Genomic DNA, 24,304 nt, shown 5'->3' with positions numbered 1-24,304 from the left:
AGCTCAACAGTGATTTTCTGTTTTGTTTTTCTGTACAGTCTACTTTTCTGTTTTATCTCAACAGACGTACTTTTCATCCTTGCTTCTGTCTAAATGTGACAGCTGATGCTCTTTGCAGATGGCTCTTCAGAGTGTAGCCTTCAATTCCACTGTCTATTGTGCTTATAGTCGATGGGGCCTCATATGCAACGTACCACAGGTATTATTATACCGTCTGTGTGTCCATTAGTCTGTTTGAGAGGTTACAAACTGCAGGAAGCTCACAGTAAAGATGAAGGAGGGATGGAACGGAGGAGCGTGGAGAAGGGGATTTCCTCTCCTGCTCTGTACTCTGTATCTCCTACCTGCAGAGCTAAGAGGAAATCATTTTTCAATCCCCATCCACAGGACTTCCTCCCTAATGTACTCTCCTTTTCTCATGTGTGTTTATGTCTGTCCCTCTCCGACTGTCACTTTCCCCTCCCCAAAACTCCCCTCATCCCCCACCCTTTATTTTGCTGTCCGTTCCCATCTCTGTGCTGTGTATTTCTCTCTCTTCACCTGCTCAACTCTGAGATGGATCTTGTTTCATTGCTGTAGCCATGAGGGACCCATTGGAGACCTGTTGTGGGGTTAGACTACATGCACGCACACACACACAAACTATTCAGCTGCAGCCGTGAAACTCTCACTCACATTCACACACCACAACATCACCATAAACCAGAGGAGTATTGTTCGTCCAGCTGCGGCTGCTGTAAGTCAGTATTGGTGTGAGGTGAGAGAGGACAAGACGCCAAGGGCCCTTAAAGCACCGCTGGACCGTCCCATCCTGCTGTTAATGGGGTTCCAGAAACTTCAACCTCACACACACACTAACACACACACGTTACGCCTCACCGGTCACCAAAACCTCCCCGAGCTCTGACTACTCTGACTCAACAGATTTCCTGACCTGCACTGGGTGGGACTGAATGCTCGCTCCCTCACGCCTCTGGCAGGAGGATATTTGCCACCTGGGATTGCCCCGAGGCAGCTGGCTGAGCGGCTGGAGGCGGTCGTTCCTGTTCGTCCGGCAGACAGGGGTATGAACGCGCCTGCACCTCTTCAGCCGACGGGCCTTTTATTCTCGGCGACAGGTTCCCCGCCCCACCTCCTCTCTGTAGGGTTGGAACGGAGAGGCCATGACCTCCGGGCCTGAAATTTAAACTCCTCGTAAAAAGAGTTGGAATGGGGAGAGAAAACACCCATTCAGACACCCATGCAGGAAGACAGGGCCCTTTTCTCCCTGTGTTTACTTAATGCTGGTTCAGCTGAGATGAGGGAAAACAACATACCCTCCACACCGTGTCCCACATTCAGTCAGTTTACCTTTGTCTCTGCATGTGACACGCCTACAGGCCTGTTCAGGATGACAGAAATCTTTGAAGATGACACTGAATTGTTAAAAGATGTCAAGACCTTGTGTTGGATGTTTCCGATTTCTGTTTCTCTACAATGCTGCAATGGAAACATCACAAAAACAAGTGCTCAGAGGCAAGAAGCAAGTTAGAAACATCTGTAAGTTTGAACATCTGTAAATCAGAAAACACTTCATTCAGTCAGCGATGTATCCTTTAAGATGAAGTATGAGAGGAAGACAGAACAAATTACTGTCTCTGCTCCTTATGAATAGCGCATTTTACAACACATTGCACCTTTGCAGAAGACTGCAAAATAAGACTCAAATGTAACTACTGTAGATTCAGTTCTGAACAGCTGTAAAGTTGACGATATTGTGTTCATTCATGCTGACGTCATCTTTATTTTTATCCAGCTGACAAAATCATTTTTGTGCCTGCAACTAACTACAGTTTTAAATGAAGTCAGTCAGAAAGTAGTGGGAAAAGTGTCCATTTAAATTTCCCAGCCCAACATCTTCAATTTAGTTGTTTTGACAAACTGAAAACCCAAAAATCTTTGACAAATATCACAAGGTAGCTGTTCTGGAACTTTTGACTATATCACATGATCTTTATCAGCAGGTGGTGTTTACCCAGGTGTCATGGATTTGTAGATGTTCAAATTTCAGTTTTTTCTTAGCACTTTAAGGATTTCTCGTCCATGTTGACTGAAAGTCCAACTGAAATGAACTTGCCTTTTTTGTCTACTATAGCATACATATCTGCTCTGTAAATCAGTGTTCTCCTGAGAAAAAAACAGAAACCAAAAGGAAGAAATTTTTTATTTTAAATTCCTTGATTTCATGATTGTGCCCCTTAATTTTTCATTATTTTAATTAACCATTCAGATAACGTGGCGTTCTGTCATCGGGAGAGCAGACGGTCACACTGAGCCTGATAGCATCCTGCTACGCAACACAAGAGCCCTCTGGACAACCCACATTAGCTTTCCTGCTAAAGCCTCCTTCTTATTTAACTTGCAAACATGGACACACGTCTTGTCCTGCACCTTAGCTTGATGAATGAGCCAAACATTCACCAGGGAAAAGTGCACTGCTAACATCAGTTAGTATGCTACTTAGCTAATTAGCTGCTCAGCTGCAGCACATTAAACATGTTAACGTGCATGAAAATGTACTTCGGACCTGTTAGATGCTGTTTTGGTCATTGCTCTTCAAAATCCCTGTTAGCAACACACTGTCTGACTATGACGTGTAACTAAGGCAGTTTGTTTACTTTGTTCTGTACAGTGTAACAGCAGTAGCCTGCCAGCGAACGTCAATCAAACAAGCCTCCAACATGCCCGCCCAGCCAGCAGAGACAAAAAGGCGCCTTTCTGATATTTCCCCAAAGACCTTTTTTCATCATTCTAATGGTTCAAAACTATTAACATTTTAAAAAAAACATGTTGACATTATTTTTGACTGCAAAGAGGGATGATTGAAGGTGACATCAGTTGGACCTAAAAAGTTTAAAGTTCATTCTTGACCTGTGAAAGTAGCTATTCTGGAGCTTTCGATCATATCGCATGATGATGAGCATATGGTTTGCAACTAAATTGACCTTGCAGTGAGATTATTTTGTCAGCTGCAAGGTCAAGAATGAATTTTTCATCTAAATTTAAAAGTCAACATGCACGAGAAGTCCTTAAAGTGCTCAGAACCAGAAATTTGGAAATTTGAAATCTATAATTTTATGACAACTGGGCAAACCCCATCTGCTGAAGATCATGTGATATAACAGAAAGCTCCAGAACAGCTACTAAATGGATCTTGTGGTGAGATTATTGAAATTGATATAAAACAAAAAACAACAATTATTTATTATATATTTTGGTTAATAAATGAATGAAATTGTAAATTGATTATCAAAAATGATGCCAATTCAGCCATCTATTCATGAGATAAGAATAAGGCCAGAGTGACATACTGAAGTCTTACTATAGCTCCCATGCTTTGTATTCTGCTCACCCTCCATCCATCCACATTATAACGCCTCTAATCAAGCCACACGCTGGTGCTTTGCTTTATGATTTGTTTGTATGAACAGTGATCCAAACAAATCTGGAGGACGGCTGTGGGAACGCAGCCTTGAAATGCTCTGATGAAGTGTAAATCACTGCAGAGATGATTATCTGTGCTACATTCACTTGTTCAGCTAATGTGGAAACGTGTTGTTATGGAGCTCACTGTTTTCACTTTCTAGCTATGACTTTGTCCCACAGATTTGGCTTTGTTTTGCAGATTTGGCCAGGGGGCTTTTGGACAGTTTTGCTGGATGAGGGGAGTTCCACTTGAAAAGTGAAAACAAACTTGGGAGCTGGAAGAGGCCCAAGAAAGAAAGGCACCTTTGGATGGAGAGAGCACAAAAGGGACAGAGAGGAGGGACAAGCATTGAGGGCAGTGACCTGTGCCTCCAGAAAAAAACTGGAGAAACCTTGGAGGGAATTTAAAAAACCTCTAACTGTCCTTTACATCTGGAGAGCCACTCTACTCTCTCCTTTCTGTCTTTCTGTCACCACCCAAAATCTCACTCTCTCCCCTATCCGGTCCTGAACTTGCATGGACTTAAAGCAGCTCCAGAGGCCCAGACCAGCACCCTGTATCTATGGAAACCGCCATGCATGGACATCCTAAAGCGACAGCAGCACTTTCTTGAGAATAAAAAGTCAACCTTCAATAAATAAATAGTACAAATCATAAAAATCTAATATCTCCCAGTTAAAAATGTTGTCCTCATAAATTCAGTTTTAAATTTTTAGAAGGAAATGAAGAAATTCCACAACAGCCGGCATCATGTTCCTGGAACTTGAGAGGAGGTGTGTACTAAACCTGTGTGTGTGTGTGTGTTTGTGTGTGTTGAAGATATATGTGTGTTGTGCTTGCATGGGGTTTTACTGTGGGTGTACAAACAGTGTCAAGCTGCAAAGCCTCTTACAATGCCGAACCAGTTCATCGCCATCACTCACAGTGATGGATGACACACTTCTGAAAAGCACACACACACACACACACTTCTTAAATTTGTGGGGCTGGGTGCAGCGTGGTGCCCTCTGCAGAAACTATGTGTGCCACCCGCCTACTGTCTTGAGTTTACACAGTGATTCATTTTATTGAGGACATTTTTCACTCTGGGGGTTATTATCTGATCTTTTTAAGAGGGGAGGACTGGCAAATCAGTGTGATGTGTGTTATAATGTTTCAAGTGTGTTTAAGGAGTAAAGTAGGTCTGTGTTTTGGTTAATATCAGGAAAAGAAAGTTTTGTACATCTTTTTCATGAGTCTGTCTTCTTGATCTCTCATTTAATTGCCCTCCTGTTGTTATTGAGCTCATCCTTATTATCTGACGGTACATTCCTGCATGTCAAGCGCCTCAGCTGTGTGCATTGTTGCCTTGTTGGTCGCTACTATTAATAGCGCCGTGGCAAAGACCAGGGATCCTCCCTGCATTTGTCTCTGCCTCGGCGCGAAGAGTGGGCCCGGAGAGGAAAGCTAAGGAGCTGTTTACCCAGCCTTTGTACTCGGCGGGCCTCAGTGTTTGCCCTGCAGGGAGTGCCTCAGCTGGTGGACCTTTCCGTGTGTCGGAGGGTGGAGGGTGGAGAGGGGACCGGGCGGGCCGGTGCGCAGTGAGCAGGGGTCTGTAGTGTGTCCCAGCTCCTTCCTCCACTCCTCTCTGTCCATCATTCAGGCTGGATAGCAGGTGAATCAGTCTGCTGAAGAAGCCAGAGCAGAACTGGGCAAACACCCATAAGTGTGTGCACAGTGCGCGCATTCATCACTCATGTGTGTCTCACCATGCTTGTACTCTGTGTGTGCTCCTAGTGGAATGGCAAACGGAATGTAGTGAAACACATTTACGACACTGTGAGTGTAAACAGTAAAAGACAGATGTCACTCGGCGGATTCTTCCACTGGAACACTTTTCCAGAAACGCTCCGTGACCGTCCTGTATGATCCCCGTCTATATAATCCCCCACCCCCCACCCCCCCACACTTCTATCTCCCTCCTCCTCCTCGCGGAGGAACAAAAAGACATCTGAGCTATGTGGATGGGGAAGAAAAATCACAGCACTTTGAACAGCGGCCACCGCGCTCCAGTTTCACATAGTCTCTGACAGGCGGAGCGGCGCGCTGTTTTTACGCATAGCCTCCAGTCCTGCGGGGCATTGTAGACATTGTTTAGTAGCTGTGTAGTAGACTCCTGAGAAGATACTGGAGCGACAGAGGCTCTGATAACCGGATACCTGAGTCCCAAGTAAGAGAGAGTTTTTAGAAAGCAAGTCAGGCACATTTGGAGACGCTGCGTAAAGGCGTGACGCATGGACTTTTCACTTTCACGAAAGATATTTTGACAGACAGGACAGCGTTTTTTTCCAATTTGAACTTCATATTCAGATCTGCTCAAGACCAACTGACACACAAAAGAAGAAAACAAAGATATTTTCTGCGATTTCGTCCTTCATCAGGGGGGCGCGCAGAGAGTCTCCTTGGAGGTTTTGATATTGTCTCGACCTTGACTTCTTCTTTAAAGAGACGCAGAACATGTTGTGAGAAATTTCCCGCGGTGTTATTTACTCATTATCCACACGAGCTGTTTGGAGGCAAGACTGAACAGGTTGTTGGAGGTAAGGAGACGGGGAGTCGTGCCTGAAAAACTGGCTTCATTTCATTAAGCGATGGTTGGACATGAGTCAGCGGAGACGAGTAGCAAATTGAAGTGTAAAATTTTCTTTTTACACTTCTGTTTGTCTGTCCTCTCCCACCCACTGTTTGTTTATCTCACCACAAACAATCTCCTACCTAATTAGATTTAATATGGGCTTTAGCTTGCGTGCGCCAGGCGGTTGTAAAGTTTATTTTCACTGTCCCGGGTAGCTTTCCGTCTGCAAAATGTCCATCCTAACAACTCATTTGGTCTCAGATTCCGACCTAAAATACGCATTTCTTTAAACAACTGAAATGCTATTGACATAACTCCAAAAAAGAGTGGGACTTGTTTCAAGATTTTTCTAGAAACAAGTGTCTTGAAACAAGACAGGAGGTGGCAGATGAAGAAAATTAGGCTTGTTTCATTTCATAAAGAGGCACTTGATTTTATAAAATACTTGATTTGGGAAATTGATTTTTAAAAAATGAATAAATTTTAAAAAATATATATTTTTTATATTTATAGATATTTCACCCAAACTTAAAGACCCTTTATAAACCTTGACAACATTTTGGAAGCTCGCAGGTTAACTGTCTTATATCCACTAACCACCCTCTCTGTTCTTGTTCAGGGTGCTGAGACTCTGCGAGGAGCGGTGACAGGAGACCGGCCAGAGAAAAGGATTTTGGCCGCGCAAACACGAGGAGGAGGCGCCTCTCGCGTTGAAGCAGCGCCGCTTTTAGATGGATTCTTCATGTTTGCTTCAGCCTCACAGGGGACAGCCTGCTCTCAAGAGTTGCACGCTGTGACAATCAGGCGAAAAACATGACACATTGCAGCGTATGGATAGCCAAAAACATGACCTGCACCCAGCGTGGGACAAGCGTCTTTCCTGTCCTCTCTGGTGCGCACTTGGAGCAGAGTGTGCACAGGACAGCCGGTAAGATTCTTTAAGGATGTCTTTATAGTGATTTGATCAACTACAGTGAGAAATGTCAAAGTTTTCCCGAAGAATATTGTTGAATATCACTAGATTTTCCCTCCGTAATGTTGCTGTGATGTCATTTGTCAGAGCTCTTGTCTTTCTGTTTGCTGTGACAACACTGGAGTGGCTGTTTGATTTCTTTTCACATCAGTGGCTTTTTCTGAGCTCCAAACCTCCCTGCTCGCACCTGCCAGCTGTTTCAGACTCCTCTCACTCTCGGGGTCACTGTGACCTGGACTTAAGTATTTTGGACTTAATTCAGTGTTTATTGGAAGTGTTCCTGAAACGCCCTCTGGGAGGAGGATGGTGAAGGTGTTTGTTTTCTGTGTTTATGAAGCGAAGTTTTTTTATTTGTGGTCTGAAGGTGCGAGAAGATGATTCTGAAATGGGGAGAAATATAAATCAGAGTGTGATAGTGTGTGTGTGTGTGTGTGTGTGTGTGTGTGTGTGTTTTCTTCTGGCTGGCAAGGAAACGGTGGCAGTCAGGAAGTCTTCCAGTGTGACCCTCTTCTGTGGTGGGCTGCAAATCTAAATATCAAAGTGCTGGTCATACACACACACACACACAACCACACACACACACACACACACACACACACACAGCTGCATCCATTTCCCTCCTCTCTGGTACCTCTGAGGGGATCTGGGGCAGATGAAGTCTTTAAGCTTCAGGTGTTTTGACGTGCTGGAAGTCAAGCAAGTTTCTTTTCAGTCTCAGATGAAACTATTTTGATCTCATCAGTAGTGATCCTATTTTAAGTGTTTTCGCAGCTTCAAGACTGGATTTTTATCTTCATCACACTTACAGTTTCAGTTTGTGGAACTTTCCATCCCAAACTGTGCATTCTGTCAGGATTCATCCACTTAAAGATGAAGAAACAACATGATGCCTCACTGACTCACACGTTCGTAGATGAACTTTCATACTTAGTGCCTGACTCAATGACCCACTGACTCACACACTCAGAACACAGGCATAGTTTAGTTAGAGGACTGATGTCCAGAGTTGAATCCTGCTTTGATGTTTCATCTTTTTTCTTTTCCTCAGCATGAGTGTGCAAGAGCTTTGAGACATGTCGCACATCCCAAGCTGGCATCCCCCCAATAAAAGCCTGTAAAAAAAAAAAATGTCATGAAACAACCTTTTCTTCACTCGTGTCTCTGAAAATCTCAGGTTTGTTCTCAGGCTGAACATGAGAGCATCGCCTCTGCTTCAGGCATCTCACACTCCCCCGTCACGCTGCTATAGCTTTCACTTCCTGTAGTCAAAGGTTACGGGGTCAGCGGCCCTGTCGAGGGTCAGGTACGGCGGGGCTGGCGTGCTCTCTTTACCAGCAGCCTCCTGATGTGTGGTCTGGTTTGTTTTAACTGGCATGCAGCTTTACGAGAGCCAGCGAGCCGTTTGTTGGTGTTAGGGGTTTAACTCTTCTTTTGCTCTCGTACTGTTCTGTGCTGCTCCTCAGGCTCGCAGAGAGTCAGTTCAACACTTGTAATAAAAACGACAAAATAAGTTCTTGTTATTGCCACTCATTTATATAGAAGGATCCCCACAAATGTATTTTGGAGCCATTGTGGCTCCAAACAGGCTGTAACACAGTTTGTCCTCCTCTCACAGTTGTCCTCATTACTCACTGAGCTTTCAGTTGCAGAACCTGATGCTTTACTTCCAAAGATAACTTAAATCTTTTCCATTTCAAGACTCATGTTGTGGGTAAAGAACCTAATTTTTTGTAACTCTAGAAAGAAGCCAAGAAAAACATAAGAATCTACCTCAACTTACAGCCAGGGGAAATGAATTGGAAAAAGCTGAAAGCAAGAATAAATTCATCTACTTTTGGAGCTTAATAAATATTCCAAAATGTTTAAAAAAAATGTTCATGGCCATATAAGGTAGTTTCATGCTGACCTTGTCTTCATTTAACTAGACTCACTATAAGGCTTAGATTCCTAAACCTGATCAATCATGAGCACAAAATCTGAATAAACCTTTTTCAGGAGTGACATTTGCACATGTCTCAGTAGGAAATGAACAGGTGTAATTAATAAAATTAATGATTGCTGGATTCCATTTAGCTGCTTCAGTTTCAGGGTCCTGGTGTTGTGCATGCTGACTCACCGTCACATTGTCATGGCTACTGGTACACTTGAATGGAATGTGATAAAAAAAAAGAGTTTAAATGTTGCCTCAGTGCCCTAGTTTCAGCACAGCTAAGAACATAATAAATTCATCCATATAATTAGAAATAACATTTCTGCAATATGGAAGCTATGTGGAAAAAAAATGTTTAGCTGTGTTCAGAAAACAACATATAGACTTAATAAAATTAACATTTGCTCCTCAATTCTCCGTTTTCACAGCATAGTTTTTATTTCTGCTCACCTTGTTCTTCCATTATCCAAATTCGCTATAATGCTTGGATTTCGTAATCTGATAAGGCATCATGTCCATTTTCAGGAACAAACAGTAAGATCAAACAATCTATATATTGTTACGGCTCATTAAATCATCCAATGAAGTCCAAAGTCTTGTAATGTAACTTTAATGGTTTCATAAAAGTTACTCTGCAGAGCAACTTCTCTGACAGTGAGTTGCAGTGGAGGGAAAGTAACAAAAAGGGGAATTCGGCACTAAAAAGACTGTAACGTTGAAAGATATTGACTTGATATTGACTAATTTTGATAGCTGACACTTCATATTAACTTTAAATTAACTTTTAAATACATTTTTACACAGAAGGAGGACCATCACTTACATTGGAAGCACATTTAGAAACAATATTTTCTTGGCCTGTATGAACAGGAGTAATGATTACAGCAAGAAAAAACTACTTCAATGTTCATTTGGGCGCCTGAACATTGTTTTAAGGCAGACTTGAAAAATTGTGAACCTATCCTTTAATACAAAGGATGAACTGTACAGACTGCTTAGAAGGCACAAAACTATGGAGGACATAAAGAGCATCATTAGAGACAGTGACAGGGTTTGATTCTACAGGCAACAGATTCAGGCTTTTTGCTCCCTCTATAGCAATAATGCAATTAAATATTTAACCATTAAAGTGGTGTACATCATCAGATTAGTGCACATCAGTTGTTAAAAGATGGATGTGTGTCTCATCTTCAGCTGAGTCTCAGCCTCAACGTGTAACGTTACTCTGGTTGTTTTGCCCCGGCGCTAATGGAGAGAGTGCAGTGAGAGAGATTGATTATGCAACCTGAAGTGCCACAGGGCAACTTCAATCTGGAAGTGCTTAGAGTACGCAGCGAACCACAGTGATTCCTTCAGGGCAAATTGAAGGAGGCATGATCTGACAACAAGGAATTTCAATTTGTTAGATGTATTCCTTCAGACAAATGCTTCCCATGCTACTTCTGTTCTTTGGGTGCCTTGCTTTCGTAGCAGCAGACAATCTTGTGTAAGTATGCCAGGGGAATTATTTCTTTCTCTGATCTTGAATTGTTTTGTTGTTGTTGAGCACTTTGGCTTCTTCAAGTTCAAACAACTTAAATTATTTAGAACAAAGCAGCAGTTCATACTTGTGGAGCCGCTGATGAAACATAAAGCTAACTCCTGTCCTTATCGTAAAATCTCCCTCCTTAAACTAACAACTTTTTCTCAAAATGCACAAGAATGTTAACTAGCCCAGTGCAGTGTTTGTGTCTGTGAGAATTTTTTTTGATACAATAAGCTGTATTCTTCTGAAATTAGCAGGTCAGATTCATTAATCATAGCGTCTGAGGGCTGCTTTGAACTATCAGGCCAGGTCATTAAACCCAGCCTGTCTGGGGCGCAAGCGGGCGACACGGAAACACTTTGGAGAGCGCTGGTTCACTCAGACACAAGACACGCTAATAATGACCAGTGTGTGTGTGTGTGTGTGTGTGTGTGTGTGTGTGTGTGTGTGTGTCAGTCACTGATGGCCACTTTTCTGAGTGCTACTCTCGGGCTCAGTGTGGGCTTAATTTGGAGAAATAACAACATGAAATGGGAGCAAGAAAAGGTCGCAAGGGTGGGAGACTGGATTTCAGAGTGTGTGTGTGTATGTGTGTGTGTGTGTATGTGTGTGTGTATGTTTGCTATCTTTTCCTCTTCGTCCCTCTCCATTCTTTCCCTCTGCCCCCTTTGCGGCCTTTTCAGCGCCGCCGTCCTTACAAACAACGGAAAATGAAATCCTACCCTCTGATCACCGCTCCAACACCGCTAAAATGTGTTCCCATTTAAGGTGAGGCTAACCCAACCGCTCTCTGTGTGGCTTCCTTTTAAAACCAACTTAATCAGGCAGGAATTTGGGTTATTAGGGTCAGGGACACAGGGAAACTGCCTCAGTGAGAAACGAGGTGAAGGAGAGCGAGACGGTGAGGACGCAGATGTGTCGCATCAGGAGGCCATCTTTATCTCAGCGCTCATGGGAGAAAAAAAAGGCCCAGCTCAGCGGATGATGGTGTCCCGTCCAATTTATCTGATTGGATCACAAGACACATATAAGTCTGTTGCATTGTGGGTCTCTGTGTGGGTAATTAGCACTAACTGCACATTAGCTAAACTTTCCAGTGACCCTGCACGCTTAATCTTGTAGAGGCCGTTGTACATCATGGACATTACAGCTGATGTGGAAAATCCTACAGCAGGATCATTATAGCTCCTTACCGTACCAGAAACCCTTTGCTGTCCATGTTTTACAGTTTCTACCATTGTTTCAGTTTTCTGGTTGTGTACTGTAAACCAGTTTAAAGATGCTTTTTTTGATTTCATTTTACACTGTTTTAATGCTAGATGTTTATGTTAAATATAGTTTAAGTTCCAAAACATGAAGTGAACGTATGTAAAAATGCTACCTGAAAGTCGAAAGCCCTGCAGCCTTCTGTGAACACTTCATTTACGGTTACCTCTACTTCCTCCTCAAAGTGACATCAGATCGTTCTGTAGTCTTTGTTGCTAAGGGTGTGTGTTGCTAACGTTGTTCCATGGGTTGTTTGTGTTGTCTACTTGCATATTTTGGATTGGATTTGAACATGTGTGGATGTATTTGAAAAGTTTCAGAGTTTTGTTTTTTTTTGTTGATTTTGAGTAAAGAACAAGAAAAAGAATTGAAATCCTGCTACTGTTTGCTGATGTAGCCTCCGTAGCCAGAGAAAGTCTCCCGAGGAGCAGCTTCCCGGGAGCTGACCAATCAGAACAGAGTGGGCTCATTGGGTAGGGGGGCCTTAAAGAGACAGGAGCTAAAACATTCCAGGATAAAAATATAGACCTGGAAACGTGCACGATACATTCCTTTTATGCAACTGATGCACTGTTATGCAACTATAGTTTAATGATGTTTGATAATGATGTTATTGATAGACTGACAGCAACAGTCGCATATTATGAGAGAAGGAGTTGGCAGAGTGCCCTCCCACAACAATTACAGTGATTAGTTCACTGGAAACATCAAGGGAGTGTCTGAGACATCTATGCAACTAAATAAACATAATACAACATAACATACATATATATTTCAGGACTGATATTCATTCCTCTTTACTTGATAGTGTTAGAGACTGCTGTCATTTTGTAATGCTCTCTTGGTTGCCAAATGCCCCATACTATCTGTTAGTTTCCTCTGCTGTGAGCTCTATTACAGTGATGATGCTTCACAGTGAGAACATGTTTCCATTAGTGGAGCCAGGTGGCTTTAGTGGCAGCTCTTTCTGTCTTAATAATGCCATCAGGGTTGCAGCTCCAGGTTAATGTGCTGGTCACGGATGACACTTTTATGTACTCTTTTATGTATGTGCTTGTTGTGACCCACTGATCTTGGCTCTTTGATGACCTGCAGTAACTCTCCACAGCACCTTTGGCAGCTTGAACCTGCGTGTGTGAGGGTGTTAATCCAGAACTGTTACACTTCAAACACATTTTTCTCTGTGGAAATTGCTTCATTTATCCCATGGAAGAACCATTAGACACCTTTGTCTGGAGCTCTTCTCTTTGGTATGGAGAGAAAGCTGCAGGGTCAATGAGGTAAATCACTAATCACTCAGGTTTATCATCAGGCAACCAATAAGTTTACCTCTAATAGGTACTTCTAATGAGATCCAGGTTGTATTGTCTAACCCTACAGGCAAAGCTTGAAAGAGGTACTGTTCCCCATAATTGGCGGTTAGTTAACCCTTCACAAGCAGATAATCAGCAAGATAATCATCATAATAATATGTACAAAGCATCTTAAAGCTGCTCTAATCAATATTTTTATATTAGCACTGGATCATATGACTAGATGTAATGTGAAAGGTGTTGTTTGTAGTGATGAACCCACAGAGCATTATCACCAAACTCTGCTCTATGGAGCACTTTAGCATCTTTCAGCTCATTGTTTTGGTTTAACAGCCTACAACTTTCCTGTTTTGGATCCCTCTCCACTGCTGCTGCACTCAGCCACGTTTTCAGCAAAAAAACTAAAATAAACCCATTGTTAGCTTCCTGCTCAGCACCAAGCGGCAGAAAGACACAGTTAGCGACTAGCTGGTGAACATAGTGGAGTATTTAGTAGCTAAAGAGCCAGGTATTTTCCTCAGGAGTTGGTGGAAACCAAAAGCAGAGTCCAAAGGAGTGAATACTGGCCAGAAACGTGACTTCAAAGGAATGATAATGTTTCTCTGTGTCTGCTGGACGTGTAAATAAGTAACTGTTTGCTAGCATGTAAGCCATAGCTCCAAGGTGATATAAGATGAATCTAATGATGCAAATGATTAAGGGTTCAGACTTGTTCCCAGCTACATGAAAAACAGTACAACTATTTATATATGCTTATTTTTGATTAATTGGTTAGTCTATAAAATGTAAGATAGTGAAAAATGCCAATAACAACCTCCCGAAGCCCAAGGTGACATCTTCACATTGCTTGTTTTGCTCAACCCAACAGTCGATGAAATATTCAATTTAAATGTTATTCACTGTGACCCAAAACAGAGGAAGACGTGAGAAACTAAAACTAGCAAATGTCACGTATCTTAGCTCCATAAATAACATAAATTATCAATTGATTATTATTGTTGGTGAGTAATTTTAATTTTCAATCAACCGTCTAGTCAGTTATTCAATTATTTTTGTTGGCACTAATAAATTGGTGAATAAACTGTCTTGTGGTTTTTGGAGAGAGATTGGAGTCAAACCCGGTTCATGTTAATCACCGTCACACTCGCTGCTCCTGACAGATTCCTCTCAGCTAACCGGTGTTTCCCTCCCCACATGTTTCTCTCTCACACTTTACTTTCTGTTACTGGCCTGAAAGATTCTCAAACACCTACAGCTCAGATGTTGTCAGTCAGTTAATAAAACCTCTTGGTGGGAGAAACGCAACGAGGAGTGAGGTCATACAGATTCCCTCCACTCTTCACCATCCTCCTCCAGGCTCTGTATTGTCCACACCTCTGATTACCCTGGCCCCCTCTGTGCTTGAGTTTATGTGTGGGAGAGAAACTGACAAAGATAGGGTGTGTATGTGTGTGTTTGTGGCTGAAAAATGACCAAAAATGAGTTAAAGGAAGGAGAATAAAAGGGATAACAGACAGAAAGAGTGAGGCGGTGTGTGCACACATGTGTGTGTATTTCACGGGAGGGGGTATGGGTGGGGGGCCTACCTACCGATCTGAACCGAGGCATGGGATCTGCTATCTGTTTCTCATTTTGGCGGCGCTCTGTGGTTTTCCAGCAGTGACAGGCCTCAGAGTGGAAACTGGCACTAACGAGCAATTACATCCTGCCTGCCTGCCAGGGATTATGGGATTACAGACTGACTGGCTTTCAGTCTGCGCTCTTTTTCTGCACTCTCATTTGGCCATTCCCTCGCTTCCCTGTGTTCACCTTATCTCTGCTTTTAGACTTCTCCCATTTAGTGGTCTAATTATCTTTTTCTCTGGAAAAAAAAACATTCTCCTTTTTAATTCCCCTTACTCTTCACCTTTTTCTCCTTGTGATTTTTTTCACCCCAATATTTGTTATCTTATCGCTCCTCCTCTAGCTTTTCTGACTGTGACTTTGTGGCTGCCTTGAATAGTTAAGACATGCTGTCATTATTTGCAGAAGAGTGAAATTGGTTTAGTCAGAAAGGAGAAGAAAGAACATTAAACAAGAAAAAAATACATTTAATGTGTATGAAGCATAATTAAAATGAATAGGTATGTATTTATTTTCATTATTGGCTAATCTGACAATTATTTTCTTGATTAATCCATTAATCGCTTTGTCTATAAAAGTTCAGAAAATGGTGTAAAATGCTCTTTATCATTTCCCATGGTCTAAGATGACATCTTCAAATGTTTTGTTTTGTCTGACCATGAATCCAAAACTGAAAGATATTATTTTTACTATCATGTAAAACAAAGAAAGCCATCAAATTCTCACATCTGAGCAGCTGAAACCAGCAAATGTTTGGCATTTTTACTTAAAAATGAAAATGGTTTGATTATCAAAATAGTTGCAGATCGCTCTACAGAATAACATGACTACTAGACATTAAAGTCTAAGAAAATCTGTTGTGATTTCACAATCCATCCTCAGACTAATTTCAGTTCAGATAAAGATAAAAGAAACAATCACGTCAGACTGTGAATGCTTGGCGTTACACCCTGAAGCCAAGAACTGTCATTAGAACGCCACAAGCAAGATTAGAGGAAAAACAAGTTCTCACATTGCTCTGGATACATGTATGCAGAGCTGTGGGGCACGTGCATGTATAGCAGATATCATTGTGTTGCGTTTTGTGGGACTTCTACAGATTTCTCAGTGTCTGGTAGTGATCAGACGGCTCTCCTGGTGTTCTGCCTCTCTCTCCCGCATCTCCTCTTACACCGCAGGTGTCTTTTATTGAGCCGGCGGTGATTTACTGTACCCTGTTTTCCTCTTCGCTCCTGCAATCAGGCACTGCAGTAGTGACAGGTTAAAGCTGGAGGTCAGAACATTTCACGTACATGCATGCGCGCACAGCAGAGAACAATATTGTGTCTCTAATAGGAGGTCATTATCAGAGAAGTTTGGCTTTTAGAGAGAGGTGAAACACCAGAGAGCTCGGAGCTTTCTTTTTTTTTTACTACGTGAGAGGTTTATAGAGGCTCTGTGGGCAAAACCCGGGTCTGACGATGTAATAGTATACAGTAGGCACCAAGATCACTAATAAGAAACATATTTATGTTATGTTGCCCTGCCTCTTTCCTTAGAAAACATGTGTCTCTGTTGGAAATAGCAATAATAATAGAAGTCTGAATAACATCTTTAAAATGAATTAACTTATTGATTTATTGTATTACTTATGCTTCCGTACAAAGGCAGAGAAAGACAGCGATGTTGGCTAAAAAGGATGTTTGCTTTTAGACAAATGTGTAACAGATTTAAAAGCAGTAAAACCTTAATTTTATGTCTTTAAGGCTGATTATCAATAACTGTCACAGACTTTACATAAAACCTAAAAAAACATTCAGGGAAAACGCAGGATTTACAAACATGCTTTTGTTTCTTCTTCAGCTTTTTTTGTCGATTTGAACAACTGAAATTATGTATTAAATTATTCTGTAATTAACAAACAAACAAATATGTATTTTAAGGCTGCTTAACCTCATCAAATCACATGAATTCCCCCAAGTTAGAGTCAGACACCGCAGAGCCGGCAGTTATTGCTACTCTGCTAAGCTAGGCTAATCTTTTAGCAGGACTAGTTTATCTGGTGTAACTTTTTTATCTACATTATGATTATATTCAGCTACTGACTTATTTATGTGGCATAAAACTCACTTACTAAAGTGTTGGATCCTCTAAATGTATTTTTCCAACTGCAGGAAACAGAAAAATGTGGGTAAATTAGCGTTCGCTGAGGCTATCTCACCAGCTAGCCTTAACTAACCAGATTGCAGCCACTGCAGTTTGGATTTTACCCCTGTTTTCTACTTCATGCACATTTTTTCCCACCAGAAACCACATTTCTGTGGCGTAATAATTTTTATATGGTAAAACAATTACTGTGTTTTGGCTTTGTAGGGCAGGATAGTCAGAAGTTTAAACTGTAAGTTGAAGGACCAAATGCTGGTAATGATGAATAAAAACTCTAATTTCCCTAATTTAGTGCATACTGCTCCTCAGTGAAAAAATTCAGTAAACTAATGTTACTTTTGTGGTGGCTGCCTTTGTTTTAAAGGTAATTCCCCACTCCTACTTTATAAATACCCTCAAAACAAAATCCACCTATATCCTCTCCAAGCACTTAAACAGTATTTGGAATAACAACGCACAGAAGAACAAGCTCTGGAAATAGTAGCTGGCTCCATCTTTATGGGTTATCTTTGCTTAGGGAGGGCTTCCCCTGCTGCAGACATCCAGCCTGATGTACAAACCAAAGGCTTTAATCAGCCACACAAGGAAGAAACACATGCTCTGCTCTCTAAACACACATAGAAACACACATGAACTTTGTTGGATTTGAAACTGTACATACACATGCCATCAGCAGGCTTGTGTCAGTCTGGAGGTCTTCAGGACCAGTGTCCCGCTCCTCCTCTTCCTCCTCTCTCCACCCCTCAACTCCCCCACCCACCTCATCCCTGAAAAGGCTGGAGGCGTCAAGCTGTAAACAGCTTCAGAGTGCTGGGGTGAAATGAACCAGCAGACAGGCCCACGTAGACTCCCCGCTCGCTGATCTAAAATGAGCTAAACACTCCCAGCTGTGGCATTAGGGACTCAGAATGGCACCTCTCCCGAGACCCAGTGAAGATCTGTGGAGCAAGGCCTGCATGCTGCATCCCCTTACGTCCCGTCTCGCGCTGCTGTCAGGTTTTAAATCAGCTTGGAGACAGAGGGAGATGGAGGGCCGAGGAGTCAGCACAGTTTGGTTTTAGGTTGCAGCCGTGGCGTGTACTCTGTCTGTCTGTCTGAATTATGCTCAGTTTGTCTCTTTGTCCCTCTCTCACCCCTCAGTGTCTGTAACTTCACTTTGCAGCCTTTTCTTTCCAGTGGATCACTACAGCTGGACCATGCAGGATTGCATAAATGCATCAACTACTCTTATCGTGACCTGTGATCCGTAACGCTTTGTCAGTCTTCCATCTCGCTGCACAGACAGAACTGCTGGGATTGTTTTTGACTTTTAAATAAACATGGTACACTACATATCAGTGAAATCTACCAAATACATGAACAGTACATGCTTGAATACGTTACTATGGGCGTATGGTCTTGCTGTAGTTCAGTGCCAAAGTTATGCAAAGCATTGCAGAGATGACAGATGTGGTTTTCAGAGATGTTGGGTGTATCTGTAGACATAATGTTGTTACACAAATCTGTTGTTCGTGTCACACTTAAACAGATTATTGCTGATAGCTAAATCTTAAACAAGCTGTCTTCTAAAGATTCGTGCACTGATTTGGCTTCTGTGAGACTTTGTGGGAGGGCCTGCTTGGAGTGACACCAGCAATAGAGTAATCACCTTTGTTTTGAGTATTGACTTTGGAACAATCAGAAGTCTCTGGTCTGAAAACCAGAGGCTCCTCCCAGTGGTCAGACGGTACAACAACTCTTGAAATTATAATTATTAAGTTAATCAAGAGCAATTTTGATCATTGTCACTTATCAGGCAAAAATGACAAACGTTTACTGGTTCCAGCTTCTCAAATGTGAGGATCTGCTGCTTTCCTCTGTTTTATATGTAAGTTATCAACACACATACAGTAGTGAACTGTGCCAAAAGTTGGGTGAGCATTTACCTGGTGTTAATGTTAAATGTTTTGACCTATCATCGGGCCCTGCAGTGTCTGTATTTGAGTGTAAGATTGCAGGAAAGTCTATGGGGTCATCAAGGGGGCATCCTCTCAAGAACTGGTGTTTTGTTGAGTTGGACTCACGACACTGAGAAGGCTCAACAGTGTGTTCAGGCATCACAGAACCACATATTTGACACAGCCCTAAAAAGCAAACTATATTCACTTCTGTCTTTTAGCAACAACCAGCTAACAGTGTCTTAAGCTAGCTAGCGTGTTGCCATCACTGGCAGCCTGCTGCTTGACCCTCCATATCATTATTAATATAATATACATGCACAGGAAGCCCTTAAATTGGCTATTATATATATTTTTCATAACAAAAACATCAAATGACCATGTGTAATACCAGAGGTGTCACTAATAGTGGTGAACCTACAGATAATCATCACCCTACTCTGCAGCTGCCCTCTATACGGAGCTTTATAGCAAGTTTCAGCTCATTGTTTAGCTGCCTGGATACAACTTTACTGTTTTGTTTGCTCTCATAGTGTTGTTTTCATCGGCAGTAGACAGCTGTTTTCAGATAAAAAGCTTTATAAAAACACTGTACACTACCTGCTCAGCCACAAACAGCAAACAGACAGAGTTAGCAACTTGCTGGTGAAGAGAGTAGAGCATTTAGCAGCTAAAGAGACAGATATTTCCCTCAGAAGTTGATAGAGACCAAAAACAGAGCTAAAAGAGAGTGAATATTGGACTTACATTCACCAGGTGGACAGAAACATGACTCCAAATGAATGATAATGATGCTCTGCAACTGCTGGATGTGGAAATAAGCAACAGCTTGCTAACAAGTTCAACATATGAACTTAAAAGGTGTGAATATATCAAAGTTGTGTTCACAACTTGTTTCGGCTGCCCCCAAGTGGCCAAAAAATCAGTTAATGCAGGTTTAAAATGCTCAGAAAAAATGGAAATTGTAACATCTACAGTTCATGAGAACTGTGCAAACTTTTGAGGAGGATCCTGCGATACAGTCAAAAGGTCCAGAACAGCTACTGATTGGCCTTGTGGTGACGATATTTTGTCAGCTGCTGTTTCCAAGATCAAGAATGAACTTTCAGTCTCAACTGAATACATAGAGTATATTTGGGTTTTGGACTAATAGTCTGACAAAACCATTAATTTCTTCTCATACCCTTTATAATGCTTCTTAATGTCAATAAATTGACGTAACATACACGAGGAACATCTACATTACCTAACACTGAGCATCACTCCCATTTTTGCCGAACACGATGCTCTAATCTCCGCTGAGTTTCACATAATGACATCATGTTACAGGATGGGTGGCACGCTGCAGCCAGTGCAACTTTCCACACTGCACGTACTATATATAAACATCTCCATCCGTGACATTTCTTATCACCTGTCCTGCATCTCTGTGGTTTTTGTCCAGGACCTCCGCGAAGTGCTCTCGCTATGCCTGGTTCCCCCTGCTTGTACCTCTGCCACAGGAATAACCCTGAAGAATGCCTTTGACAAGTATATCGCAGATGTTGCCTTTTGTTGCCGGACTGAGGCTGTTTGCATGGATGTATGAACTGACAAGCCAACACTAGCCACACTGGCTGGCAGCAAACACTGGTCTTTTACTGAAGCGGCAACAAACACGCCATCCTCATGCATTGAGGACGTGATTTATGTGACACGTCGGCTTGCTCAGGGGCCCACAGGGCTGTTTTTTTTTTTTTACAGTATCTGGACAATTGTGAATGTATAGACTTCATATTGCCCGCATATTGTGCCTTTAGTTTATGTTACCCTTTTCAAAGAGAGTTCTGGGAGGAGGAAAGTTGACAGAGTGAAGCCTTGTTCTTGTTCTTACATTCCTATCTCTCTCTCTCTTTCTCTTTCTCTCCAGGTGGGACCCGATGGAGGGTTTGGAGGAAGGATAGAAAAGAGATAACTTCTGTAATGTCAGCAAAGGCCAAGGTTTGTCAGAAACAGACATCACTGCCAAAAGATCACCCTGAAACATTCCTCTTCTTCTTTATCATATTGTTTTTCTTCCTGTTATCTTCTATCTCTTCTTCTACTTTCCTTCTCCTCTTCCACTCCATTCCATTTTTCGCACTATCCTTATTTGCCATCGTCCTCTATGAAATCACCATCTCTGCAAATAACCTCCCCTTATCATTTTTCATTTCAACTCTACAGACCTCTATAAACCAGAGGATGGGTTATGTGTAGGTATAAATTGTTAATGAAATCCATTCCCACCACGCTCAGAAATGAGCTTTCCATAAAACCATGTCAGAGCCGAAGCTTTCATTGCTAAATTATAAGCCAGTGGACAAAGCTCAATCCGGGGTGGAAAGAAAGTTATTTGACTTAAGTATTACTTAAGAGTAAGTGAGATCACTTTTGATGAAAAAGGCTTAAGTAAAAGTAGCTGTAGCTCCTTCATACAGCTTTTGGATTTGATGTGCTTGTATGAGTATTATCTCATTATCCTTATCAGTTTTTTTTAATCTGTAAAGCACTTTGTAAACTTGTTTCTGAAAAGTGCTACATAAATAAAAGTTATAAGTGTTATTACTTTATATGGTCACCGTGAAAGCACCAATACAGCATCCTGACTGTTACTATCTTTTCTTTGTAAGTAAGCTTCTTTATGAAAGAAAAGAGCTCAAAGCAAAAAGCAGAACTCTACGTAGTTGAGTACAATGGGTCATCAAAAATTAAAGAAACAAATATTTAAAAATTAAAGTAATAGTTTGACATTTTGGGAAATATGCTTATTCGCTTTCTTCCCAAGAGTTATATCATGCTAATTAATACGACTCTCATGTCTGTATCCTAAATGAAGCTATAGATTCAGCAGGTGGTTAGCTTAGCTTAGCATAAAGACTGGAAACATGGGGAAACAGCTAGCCTGTCTGTGTTAAAGGTAAAGGTATCTTTATATTAACAATGGAAAAAATCTCCAAGTGTTACGTAAATGGTGTTGTTGTTCCCTTTAGCTCTATGGAGTGTTTTAGCATCTTTCAGCTCATTGTTTTGGTTTTACAGCCAGCAACTTTAATGTTATGGTTCACTCTCACCGTCCTCATCAGCTTTGTTTCCAGCTGTGGCAGGAAGCTGTTTCTTTAATTAAAGAAGTCTGTCTCTCATTTGTCCTCTGCCTGCTGTAGGTGCTGCTGTGGGTGCTCCTGTCTCTGTTGCCTCTGGCGGAAGGAGCTCATATGAAAGCTGGCACTGGTGTAGCTGGTGTGGGAGCAGACTCGGGCCCTGCTGTGGGCCTGCTGGGAGGCCAGGAGGAGCGAGAGCTTCCTGTGACACTGCCAGAGTTGGTGGGGGACGAGGAGCAGAAAGATGACAGTGACCCTTACTCTACTTGGCATGCTCTATATGGTACTGAAGCCTTTATAAAAGTGTAATTTACAGAACATCTGCTGTAGTAGACAGTATTAGAGTGGAAAGAGGGCGCGGGTTCAGGGATCTGCTTTGTATCCCAGCCATCAAAATGTATTTCATATGATTTCATGGGGTGTTTTTGGTGTATTTTATTTCTATTCACTTGTCATTCTCCCTGTCCACCACTCCTTTTATTTCCTCTCTTTTTCAGACCCCTTTGTAATGGATGAGGTGGACGACCATCCCAGTAGTCGCTGGGTGGGGCGTTCTCCACGCTCCTCTGACCCCTCAGAACCTCAACCCAAGGGATCACCAAAGAAAAAGAAGAAAAGGAAGAAGAAAGAAAAGGAGGAAGAGGAAGAGACAGGAACTGGAGACAGAAAGGGTAAAGGTAATAAACAGCTGAAGCAGAGCAGCAGGGACTGCCGTGTGGAGAAGAGAGAGATGAAGGTTCGGGACCTAGGACTGGGTTTTGACTCAGATGAGATTGTCCTCTTCAAGTTTTGCGTGGGCTCCTGTCAGTCTTCACGAACAAACTACGACCTGGCACTCAAAGCCCTGCTGGCGAACGGCTCGCTGCCCCGGCGTACCACCCGCAAGGTCAGCAGCCACCCCTGCTGCCGGCCCGACCGGTATGAGCCAGTTTCCTTCATGGATGCTCAGACCACGTGGAGGACCATTCAGTCGTTATCTGCTGCCAGCTGCATGTGTATTGGCTGAAGAAATGAACGAGGGAGAGGGGGACAAAAAGGGAAAGGTCAGCTGTTGTCCGTCTTGAACAGAAAGGAGGCTCAGTGTGGATGCTACAGTATGTGCGAGAAAGCTGGGGTGCATGGAAGAGCCAGAGAGGGTGCGCTGTAACACACACAGAGCAGAGGAAGTGATGGAGACCACTTGTTCACTTCCTGTTAAGGAGGAAGAGGTCTGGGTGCAGCTGAACAACTGAGGGCAAAGGTCAAAATCAGAGACTGAGGGGGAGGTCGTCAGGGAATCACAGTCTGGATTTATTGTTTGCATCTTCAAAGAGTGAATTGTTTTCAACTGGTACCCAAAGCAGTATACCCCAGACCGGTTATTACTCATAAAATAGACTCTTTATGTGAACAAGACTGTTTTGATTTGGGTGAGACCCGAAGGCTGAAGCTCAAGAGACATAAAGAAAAGACACAGTTAAAGGACTGACACTGTGTTTATATTCTGACTCAGACTAAAAAAACAAAAAAAATGAGACTGATACAATGTTCACTATTATTCACAGTGAAGACAGCTCCTCCCAGAAGTTCAATATCTTTTTTTTTTCCACACAAAAACAGGGACATTACATTTTCTATGTTCAGGTGAACTCAGCCAAATGGATGCCATGCATCTTCATGTATTACTGTATAAAAGTAAAAATATATTTATTTCTGATAAATTATTTATTTATTATAGCTTCATATGAGAGCTGTTTTTACGAACTCTATATTGTAGATGAATATCTATTTATTGCCAAGATTTAGATTTCATGTTGACAGTTATTCTGCTCCCGTACATTGTTTATAAAGGTGCTGATTTTCTTTTTCCGAGCTGTCAAATGCCTCATAAACCTGGACTGAACAGCTGATTCTGAGTGGAACGAGACTGGATGCCATTAATATTTCTGAAATGTGAAAACAAAAACACTATGCCAAAGCTTAAAAACACTTTCTCACATTTCACCCTAGACAGACATTTATTAAAAAACATAAATAACAGATTTCAGAAACAAATTGACCCACAGTGAAATGATGTGGTGTACTTACAAATACATCTGCTTAAGCGTGCCTCACACATTTGAGTCTGACAGCTGATCTCTATTGTTGTGGCTGATACTGAGTCATTTTATCATCTTTTCTGAACTATAATGGAAACAGAAAATCAGTTTTATGTGTCCAGAATGTATCTACAGCAAACAACTGAAACATTTATACTACAGGACCTCAACATTTCTCATCTTAAAGTGGTTGAGTAATTCAGTTACACACTACCAGTATGTCATTTATTATTATTATTATTATTATTATTATTATTATTATAAATTTATTTTTGTATGGCATTATCCTCGAAGGGAATAAAGTTCTTTTTTAAT

At 41.8% G+C, this 24,304-nt stretch overlaps 1 protein-coding gene across 2 annotated transcripts; it reads left to right on the top strand.

The window, feature by feature from the left end:
- The first annotated feature begins 84 nt into the window (after window positions 1-84).
- Window positions 85-24,264, top strand: LOC137193972 (glial cell line-derived neurotrophic factor). 2 transcript variants are annotated; one of them, XM_067605467.1, is made up of 5 exons: window positions 85-6,045; window positions 6,700-7,008; window positions 20,702-20,772; window positions 21,975-22,194; window positions 22,409-24,264. In XM_067605467.1, the coding sequence occupies exons 2-5, from the start codon at window positions 6,894-6,896 to the stop codon at window positions 22,915-22,917; spliced, it is 915 nt and encodes a 304-aa protein (XP_067461568.1). In that variant the 5' UTR covers window positions 85-6,045; window positions 6,700-6,893; the 3' UTR covers window positions 22,918-24,264. The 2 variants fall into 2 exon arrangements, with proteins under 2 accessions (XP_067461568.1, XP_067461569.1); XM_067605468.1 differs by lacking the exon at window positions 85-6,045 and having other exon boundaries at window positions 6,599-7,008.
- The last annotated feature ends 40 nt before the right edge of the window (window positions 24,265-24,304 follow it).

The sequence above is a fragment of the Thunnus thynnus genome, chromosome 12 (assembly GCF_963924715.1).
Source record: "Thunnus thynnus chromosome 12, fThuThy2.1, whole genome shotgun sequence".
Taxonomy (NCBI): Eukaryota; Metazoa; Chordata; class Actinopteri; order Scombriformes; family Scombridae; genus Thunnus; species Thunnus thynnus.
Note: the sequence above shows the minus strand (reverse complement) of the source record. Positions and strands in the feature narration are given on the sequence as shown.